General features: G+C 49.8%; 1 protein-coding gene across 1 annotated transcript in view; it reads right to left on the minus strand.

The window, feature by feature from the left end:
* RAX (retina and anterior neural fold homeobox) overlaps positions 1-596 on the minus strand; it is a 10,268-nt gene extending 9,672 nt beyond the window's left edge. Inside the window, exon 1 of the mRNA XM_006139947.2 lies at positions 311-596. Coding sequence (XP_006140009.1) covers positions 311-596 — 286 coding nt within the window. The remainder of the gene's footprint in view (positions 1-310) is intronic.
* Positions 597-10,341: the final 9,745 nt, after the last annotated feature.

Below are 10,341 nucleotides of genomic sequence, written 5' to 3' on the forward strand. Positions count from 1 at the left end.
AGGGGCGAGGGGCTGGGGCGACGAGCTCCCAAAGAGGTAGAGACACTCTGGAGAAGTTCTGAAGTTACCCAGGCTCCCGGCGGGGGCAGGCCGGCACCGTGGCGGGGCAGCGCTGGGAAGGGAGGGGTGAAGGATACCTGGCGTCCCTAAGCTTTCTCTGATCCCAAGTTGGAAGCTCCCGCCATAGACACAGCCCCCAACCGCGTGCCCAGGTTCCTTAATAAAAGTCAAGGAAGGGGCACACTCGTCTGGTAGAGCCCCTAAGCTCGGGTGCCCAAGGGCCTCGCGGCAGCGCGGAGTGGTCACTCACCTTCATACTCCTGGGCGGGCGCCGGGGCTGGTGGCGGGGTAGGCTCGGGGCCTCCCCCAGGCGCCTTGGGGCAGGCGGGCCGGGCGCCCAGCCTCCTCTCGCGCTCCTTCCCGCCCCGAGCGCCCTGCTCCGGGAAGGCGCTGAGGATCCCGTCGTCCTTGGTAAAGCCCAGGATGGCCTCGATGCTGTGTAACCGCGAGGTGCTTCCGCCCGGGCTGCGGAGCAGGTGGCCGGCCAGCGAGAAGCTGCCGTCGGCCATCGTGGGTGCGCAGCCCGGCAGGTGCATGGGGAGAGTCTGGAGGCAAGAGGAAGCTTTGGAGACAGAGAAAAGAGGCTCGAAGTCACTATTCTCGAGTGCTACCTTGCAGCCCGACGGGTCCCGAACCAGCGTTAAGCTTGGCTGGCGACGCCCGTCCCGGCTGCGCGCGTAGGAGACAGGCGGGCGCTGGGCTCACCGCAGCCTCGGTCCTAGCAGGATTCGGAGGTTGGGCCTCGGGGTAGACCCGGCTTGGGCGCTAAAGGCCGCGAGCGTTCTCTCCCGCCCACCGCCCCTGCCCGCGGCTCCTCCCTTCTGGGCCCGGACTCCGCTGGTCTCAGCCCCTCCCTCCGCAGAGGGGCGGGTCCTTTCGCAGACTAAGGTCGGGGTTCTAGCTCCGCACCCCCAGTCGGCTTTCGGACTAAACATCTCCCATATCTTGATCTGTTTCAAACACGACAAACACACTCCGGGACAGGCAGGGGGATGTTCGAGTGGCTGGGGGCCCCAGACCCGCAGGGCCGCTCTCGCCCAGTCCCCCCCACCGCGGGGCAGGTGGCCTTGGACCCCTCTCTGTCCTTCGGCGGGCCTCGCCCTCCCGTGGGCTCGCTTTCCGCATCTGGCGTACGTCCCCCCTGGACTCGGCCGCTTATTGCAGCTCCCCTCCTCCCTCAGCCTCGTGCTCCACTCTGCCCCCAATTTAACACTCGCCTGCGGTCCCGGCTCACCTCCTCCGCAGGGCTGCGCGCCCTGGCCGTGCGCCCCGTGGGAGAGACGAGGTCCCGCTGAAGGCTTCCCAGCTCGGGGCGGTGGGAAGGCAGCCCGCGCTCCTCCCAGTCTGAGCCCCCTGGCCCCCGCCTCTGCTCCCCTCTGCCCGCACTGGCACTCCTCTCAGCTCCGTCCTCCGAAGTCCCGGACTTCGAGTTGACCGTGCGCCTGTATCTGTCCTAATCGCCCCTCGCCGTCCGCTCGGACTGCGCGCCGGCCGGCTTCTTCGCTCCAGCGCCCGCCCCAAGAGGGTGCCCGCAGGTCCGGGGACGTCAAGTGCCCCACAGCAAGGCTGGGAGACCGGAGTCGGATCCGCTGCCGGCTCGGACTCGCGGGAGACCTGCCTGGAGCTCCTCACTGTCGCTGAGTCTCCGTTGGGCTCGGTTCCTTACGGATGTGCAGAGATACGCACCCTCCTCCCCCCAGCTCTTCTCCAGACGGAGGAGATGACCCAAGGCGGCCTGGGGGACCTTCGCCTGGGGAGCCGGCCTCGAGCTTCTTGGAGGGTTACAGGCGTAATCCGCTTGCGTTTCTTTCCCGTTGGGGGCCCTTTGAGGCTTCAGTGGCCCAGAGAGACTCGGGGTGAAGTGGAAAGACGTGTTTCCACATCCCGCAGGGCTGAGGACAATAGCACCCCTCAAATCCCGGGCTAAGCCCTGATCCCAGGCCGCCTTCACTGAACTGTTGGCCGGAAACGTGAATTCAAATGCTTTCCTAAAAGCCCAAGGGCCTAGAGGACCCCAGCCCTAAAACCCTGTCCGTAGGCGCTCTCGTCCGGCGGCTTCTTTATTCCTGTGTCCTTCCCTCTTGCACCCAGACAAGCGTTTACCTCGTCCCTTCGGAGGGGCCAGCACCGTCCTGGCGATGGCATGGGCCTCTTAAGAAAAAGGAAAAGCCGGGACCAGTGGCCGGGGAGTTTAACCTGCCGTCCTGGAGACGAGACAATGCTACGAAAGAGGGGACAAGCATCCTCCGATACACGACCTTGAAGTTGGTGTTATTTTAGAAGGGCACTTCCAAAGGACAAGCAGACAAGTTAAGGGTAGTTAAACGGTCGGTTTTGCGTCACTGGGGTGGGGGGAGACTCGTTACACTAATTACTCAGCCTTTAATCAAACTATTAAAAGGTGAACTAAGCACGCATGCGCGTTTGCAATGGCTAGAAATTAGGCTCCCCGTTCTGGTTAGAAATTCGTTTTAAGGAAAAGTTAAATTATGGGCCAGCCAATGGTGTGGAGGTCAAGGCAGCTCGATCCAACATGGCAGCTCACACATGGGAGTCCTGGGCCCGGCGTCGTGAAAAGCATGCTGGGAGGACGGGCATGCTTGCCCAAAATCTCTACAGGAGGGAGAAAGGCAGAGGGAGCAGGGAATGGCCATCACCCCTGGAAGGTGCTTCCTCACTTTCTCGCTCACTCACATGTTCTCTAGCAAAAATTTTAAAAGAAAGTTAAATTTTAATAAAAACCTAGTAGCACTTTTTAGTTTTCACAGAACACTATGCTTTTCAGAATGATTGCATTCTCTGCATGCCATCTGATCCTCACCACCCTGTGAGATGAACAGGGAAGACGTATGTTACAAAAGAGGGAACTGCGGCCGGAGGGAAACAGCTAAGGGTTGTAAAGGGGTCAGGAGAACTCCAACCGGCTGACTCCTTGGCCCGTGTTTCCTGGCTGCAGTTCACCGTCGTTATTACAGCAGAGCGGGGTTTTTTGTTTGTTTCGTTTTGTTTTGATTTTTATCAAAGTGCATCTTAGCCCACAGTCTGTCTTTAATCCTTCCCTGAGATGGAACGAACCTGTGCCGAGGAGGGTGAGGCGGGGCAGTCGAGCTCCCAGAAGAAATGAAGTCAGAGTCTGTAGAGAGTGGCCTTCGGGCGGCGCCGGTGCCCAGGATGACTTAACCAACCCTCTGGAGGTTTTCGGAGGGAATCAGCCCCCAGCCCCTCCTCTGGCTTTCTAGCCTGTCAAAGACGCTGCCTCTAGGAACGTCCTGGTGGCACCCGGACAAGATCTGTGATGACAGTTACATGGACCAGGTGGCGGAGGCGCCGCACAGTTGGTGACCAGAAGGCAGCGGAGGGATCATGAATTGGCATTTGTTGTTTCCCCCTGACCGAGAATGCTTTTTATGTAAACCTCCCCAATATTAAATGGATCTCTATAATCGCTGCTCAACAAAGATTGGCAGCATTTTCTTAAGCTCTTGCCTCCAAGCTGCTAAGGGGGTTAAGGTCTTGTTTTCCAAAGTTAATTCCCTCTGGAACTGCCCAGTTCTCCCTAATAGGTCCAGGTGAGGTTAGCTTTTATTTACTGTTTATTTCGGAGTCTCAGGAGAAAAGCAGTAATACTTCAGCAGCTACTGGTGAGGGCCTGTGGGGGAAACAGGGCAAAGGAGGACAAGGGAGGTTGAGGTTCCCTTTGTGCGGGGACATAAAGGGCCAGTCGATTCCATTGTGGGCACCAGTGGAGGGTACTCCAACCAATCAGCCGGGGGTCATTGTTAGGGACTAATCTACATGTGTATTTCCCAAGAACTCGATTAGGGAAGATGAATGGACTCCACCATGTCCCTAATTCTTCAAGCACGAAGCAGCATTTTTCCAGCAGTTACGCCAGCCCATAATCAGCCCTGTTTCAGCAAAAGCAAGGAGCCTGGCTTCTGAACTCCACCTCTGTTTAATTCATTAATTCATTAGACGGATCAAAGAAAACAGCCTCCTCCCAGCTCCCACCTGCGGGCTGACCTTAGACACAGCCGAAGCCCCATTAAACATGGCATGGCTCAAGAAACACGTTTCTAGAAGTGAGGAAGTTGGAGTAGAAAATAGCTCTTGTATCTTGGGTGTATGAAGGAGCGCCAGTTTCTGGGAGTGTTCTGGATGGACCATTCACCTCCACTTTCTTAAAAGAAATGGACAGGTGTAGAAGTCGCCCCCTGGGTCCAGCAGATGGCATAATGGCTTCATCACTAGACTCCCATGTGGTCGACTGCTGTTTGAGTCCCAGACCTGGTGACTTAAAACTCAAGCGAGGCACATATACATGCATACCCAAAATCCAGAGAAGAGAAGGGAGGAGAAGGGAAGGAGAAGGGATGGTGGAGTGGCCATCTTCCCTGGGGGAGGGGGGTGATTTCTTGTGTTCTGTCTCTCTGGAGAGAACATGCACTCTGTAGCAAAATCTCTCTTAAAAAAAAAAAAAGAAGTGCCCTCCCTTCCCCCCCATCCCTGTGCCCTAGGTGGAGAAGGAGAGGATGCTAGTGAACAAAAGCTGGCCACAGCCTCTACTAATGTGAGTCCTCAGTAATGACTTACGTTTAAACACGTCTGTTTAAGGGCCTATGGGAAAAACTTCACATACACACACACACTGGTGCATGCACACTGCAGCTCAGCACTTTTGATTGTCCAGAGTAAAAGATATAAATGACAAAAACTATTTTTAAGAAAGAAAGTTCTATTTTATGGATAGATTTTTAAAACATTCCATCCAACAACATTTTATTTCTTTTCTAGTTTGAAAGACCTCAGCATTCTGTATTGGAATACAGAGGCCAAGTTTCTTTTCTTTCTCTTTTTTTTTAAGGAAAGAATTATTTATTATTATTATTATTATTATCCAATTTGACCAGAAAGAGACAGAAAGAGAGAGAGGAAGCCGCCAGGTCCAGGACTTGAACTGCAGTTGGTCATATGGAAGTCCAGCACCTTAATCACCATGCCACCTGCTGGCCCTGAGGCCAAATTTCCATATGTCCAATAAACCACCCTATGTTCTATAATAACTTGATAACTTTGTCTCCATCTAACCCTATGAATGGAACATACTAAGACAATATTGGGTTATCAGAAAAGTCATGATGCATCTTTTTATAGAAAAACATAGAAAAATATCATAACTTTAAGAATTATTTTTAAAATGTTATTTATTTATTATTAGTTTTCAATTTGACCAGAAAGAGACAGAGAGAGAGATAGGGAGAATGAGAAATCAAGCTGCCAGGTCTGGGACTCAAACCACAGTTGGCTATGTGGGAGTCCATTGCCTTAACCACCATGCCACCTGGCAGCCCCAGTAATTTAGTTTAGTTTTTTTTTTTTAAGAGAGAGATTTTTGCAATAGGGTATGTGTGCTCACCAGAGAGACAGAGAGAGACAGAGAGACAGAAAGGGAGAAATCATCCCCCCAGAGTGGATAGCCATGTCACAATCCCTTCTCCTCCATGCTCCTCTCTGGATTTTAGGGAGGCACATACACACAGTCTTGGCATGAATTTTAAGCTGCTGGGTCTGGTACTCGAACTGTAGTCAACTATGTGGGAGTCCAGCAGTATAGCCATTACACCATCTGTTGGTCCCAACTGATTTTTTAAAAAACGTTCCACCCAATAGCATCTTAAAAGTAATTATTTATTTAATTTATCTTTATTATTATTATTTAATTTGACACAGGCATTCACTAGAGAGGGAGAAAAAAAGAGAGAAAGTGAGAAAGCAAGCCACCAGGTCGGGAACTTGAACTATGGTCATCCATGCGGGAGTCCTGGACTGCAACCCTTATGCCACCCGTTGGCCCTATCCAATAGCATTTTAGTTCTTTTACAGTGTGATGGGCGTCAGCATTCTGTAAATGCAGAGGCCAAGTTTCCCTATGTCCAAATAAACCACTAATACTCATGCTAATATATATTGTATCCAGAAATAAAATATATAATACCTGTTCATCTCTCACTACTCAATGTCCCTACTGAAATATTTTCCTACTTGAAGCACCATAGAAATATATCAGAAAAATGTTCTTAGAGGTGCTTATCAGAAATCCCATTCTTACAAACAGGCAATTACTCAGAATATCCTTGGCTACTTGCATACATATGTAACTGGCCGTGTGACAAACACACCTAGGCACCAGTTTGTTCTCAGTGGCAACCCGAATAGTCTCTAGCATTTTCGGACTAAATTAGAGTAAACGATGATATAGGATATAGTAGTGAATAATAACCCTATCATATAATCGTGGCCAAAATACCACCAACCAATGAAGAAGTGGGTCTCATACAGGTATTTCTGGCTTAGCTGAGAGCCGCCTTAGACAGGCGCGGGGAAGCAAACGTTTCATCTGATCCGATGCAGCAGCAGTAGAGTGGCTATTTCCCAGCTGTAGTAATGCCCTGTTCAAAGGACTTTTCTTTTTAATAAGCACGGGGACCCCAGCTCCCTGGAGGCCATCCAGCGATCAGCAAGGTCTGTCTTCCTCTGGCATCCCCTTTGTTTCCCAACGAATACATTTTTGGAATGATGTCACTTAAAACTAGTCTTCTGCTTCCTTTGAGGTGTACTAAAGGAAAAATATGGGTGATTTTTGATGAATGGTCAGGTCAGATTGAGTATTGTTTTTTTAAATTTTATTTCTAGGGCCAGCAGGTGGCATAGTGGTTAAGGTGCTGAATCACACGTGGTGGACCGCGTGGTTCCAGTGCTGAATCCTGTAGCTTGAAATTCATGCTCAGCATGAGTGCATGTGTTCCCACGAATCTCAAGAGAGTGGAGAAGGGACTGAGGCATGGCCATCCCTCCCCCACCCCCCCGCCCCCGGGGATGATTTTTTGCTTTCCGTCTCTCTGTCTCTAGGGGAGACACCTGCCCTGTAGCAAAAAAATCTCTGTCTCTCTCAAAAAAACAAAAATTATTTCTTCCTTTCATGAGAGAGAAACAACCACTAACAGGATCTGTCTTTTACCCCCAGCTCTTCCAGGCAGACAGGATCGTGGGCTTGTGTCTGGTGTTTACTGGTCAACAAGGAACCGAACCCTGATCCTCCTTATGGCTCTGGTACCTGCACAGCAGGGCCTCCTCACTGGGTCACTGAGCCAGCCCAGATGAACTTTCTGAGTTCACAGATATGGCCAAGTCTCTCTATCAGCATTCTTTGCCCATCACATTTTACTAAATTTTGATGAAAGAAGAGAATAAATTGTAAAGTCTCAGTTAAGTTTTCCAATATTTCTTTTTTTTTTTTTTTAAAGATTTTTACCATAAGGCACATGTGCTCACCAGACAGGAGAGAGACTATGAGAGGAAAGACGAGAAATAGCCCCCTCAGGAGTCATGGCCACACCACAATCCTTTCTCCTCCATTCCCTTCCTGGCATGATTTTCAAGCTGCCATGTTCGGGACTTGAACTGTAATAGGCCATGTGGGAGTCCAGCGCCTTTACCACTATGACACCTGCTGGCCAGTAAAATTCTTTTAAAAATTTATCTTGTAATTTTTTTTTTGTAATTGCCAGAGGGTACACGTACTTGCCAAAGAGAGATGGAGAGGCAAAGAGAGAATAATAGAAAGTAAGAGAGACAGCATCTCCCAGTGGGGCATGGTCACATTGCAATTCCTTCTCTTCTATTTCTCTCTCCTACTGGAATTTGGGGCACATGTGCCTGGCTTGTTTTTCAAGCTACCAGGCTGGGATTCAAACTGTGGTCAGCCACGTGGCTCCAGTTCCCTTAATTACAGGGCTATGGGACCAGCCCTTACACTTATTTATTGTTATAACAATGTATATTTTTAATAAATGCTTCCAGCTTTATTAAGATATATGGAGAAATAAAACATGTACAGGGGCCAAGAGGTGAGAATCACTCCAGGCACATGTGCACATGTGTCCAAAATCCCGAAAGGAGAATAGAGAAGGGATTGCGACATGGGCATTCTCCCCCACCCTGGGGGGTGATTTCTCACTTTCCCTCTCTCTCTCTCTCTCCATTGTCCTGTCTCTGGTGAGTGCAGGCACCCTATAGCAAAGAAACGACATGCATATATTCAAGGGATATACAGTGTGATGATGTGATACGCGTATGTTCCTGTTATTTCTGAGGATCACATGTCGAGGATTAGAAAGGGAACTTGGGTGATGATCATGCTCTTTTCTTTCATTTCTAGTCCCCACCTTCATGTTTCTATCCGCAATGTGGGCTGAGACATCAGCTGATTTGCCCAGGTAAGAAAGTAAGACGGAGGTTTATGGTGGGGGCAGGCTGGAGCCAGTCCTAGACTCCTGGGCTCTCCATACAGCTGCTCAAGCTGTGCCATGCTGAGCTTCAAGCTCTTAACGCTTAGCTGTGGATGTCCTGTGCTTATAGCTTGAGCGAGTCTGTGCGTGAATTCCGGAGAAGTATGTTTGTTGCACAAACATAATGAAGTTACCCTTCGCACTACTTCCCCATTGTTTGCCATCCCAATTATCTTGGTCCCGAGCTTGCTTTTATAGCTGATGCAAGTCCAAGGAGCCTCTGTGCAAGGGGGAAAAAAAAATCCCTAGGCAATAGATGTGCAGAGCATCTTGGCAAACAACTGCTATTCCTGCCCACTGGTGTGCTGGAAGCAGTTCCTGCTGGCTTGTGCGAGCCAATGGTTAGCGTCTCCTCCCAGCTCTCAGCTCAGTCATGCACATCAGTAGCTGGAAATGAGCCATCAGCAGAGTATTTTCACCCTAGACATCGGCTCACGCTGGATATCAGGGCATCTCCCCCTCAATGGGTGGTTTTCAAACATTTCCCAACACACCCCTGCTCCTAGCTTATCAAGGAATGAAGGACTCAGAAACTGTATACTATTATTATGAAAACTAAGACAGAAATCAGGATCTATGGGATCTACATTTTTGCTGAAAACCAGAAATCCACATGGGTATCTCAGAAGACATAAATAAGAGAGGGTGACTTGGACTTCTGCCAAAGGAGTGGACTTTTTTTTTAGTTAGGAACAAAGCTATATTAAGATAATTCCTCTTTACTTGTTTTCTAATTAAACTAATTGAATTCAGAGTGTCTAGGGGGAAGCACTAGAGACATTTATCTTGAGGGGATGATGGTCTTGAAGCTCATCAATCCTCTTAAAGGGCTAAGAAGATAAATCCCAGGATGTCCATTTTGCAGCAGCCTTGCGCCAACCCCCACCCAGGGTTTGGCCATCTCTAATATTCTTCTCCCCTCTTGTCTTTGCAAGGAGAGTCATCAGGGCGCCAGTCCCATTCCCAGGCGTTTATCGATCGCCTGCGCCCACCTAGCCAGGCAGCGTTCTACTGACACTTCTTCCACATCCAGCTCTCCACCAGCGCTGGCTTTCTTTTTACCTCTCTGGCTGCTCCTTCTCAGTACCTGCCCTGATTCCTCCTCGTGTCCTTGACCCGTCAAAGCGGATGTGCCCTGGCCAGCCCTGGCTTCTGCTTCCTATCTCTACCCACATCCCTGATGAGCTCTTTGACTCCACTCTAAAACCCTCTTCTGAACCCCATTCATCTGCCGACCGCCTCTGGGACAATCCCCCCTGCATGTCTTTTGAGCACCTCTCCTTTAACGTATCTGAAACGGACCTTCTGCAGAGACGTTCCCTCCTGAGCCTGCTGCAGCACGATCTTCCTGCTGTCTAAAATGACTGTTTCTTTTTTCTTTTAAAGGTTTTTGCCATAGGGTGTGTGCGCTCACCAGAGAGAGAGACACAGTGAGAAATGTAGATACCACTTTTTGCCTTTTCATTCATCAGTGGATGGACACTTGGGAAGCATCTAAGTTTGGCCCTTGTAACTGATGCTATCATGAGCACAATCCTTATCTGATCAAGTCTTTGCCTTCCGTTCTTTTGGGCATTTACCAAGAACTAGAATTACTGGATCGTAGGGTAATTCTCTGCCCGTTTCGGAGGACCCACCATGCCATTTTCCACAGCAGCTGCACTGCGTCACCTGTCCAGCAGTGCACAGGAGTTCCAATTTGCCCACGTCCTTGCCAATGCTTGCTATGTTGCTGTTGTTTTTATAATAGCATCCTAATAGGTGTGAAGTGGTATCTCATTGTGGTTTTATTTGCATTGCCCCAGTGATTAGTTATGTTGAGCATCTTTGCATGTGCTTACTTGCCATTCATCCATCTTCCTGGGAGAAGTATCTACTCATGTCCTTTGCTCATTTTCAAAACTGTTTTTTGTTTGTTTGTTTGTTTGTTGTT

The sequence above is a fragment of the Tupaia chinensis genome, unplaced genomic scaffold (assembly GCF_000334495.1).
Source record: "Tupaia chinensis unplaced genomic scaffold, TupChi_1.0 Scaffold000012_1, whole genome shotgun sequence".
Lineage (NCBI taxonomy): Eukaryota > Metazoa > Chordata > Mammalia > Scandentia > Tupaiidae > Tupaia > Tupaia belangeri.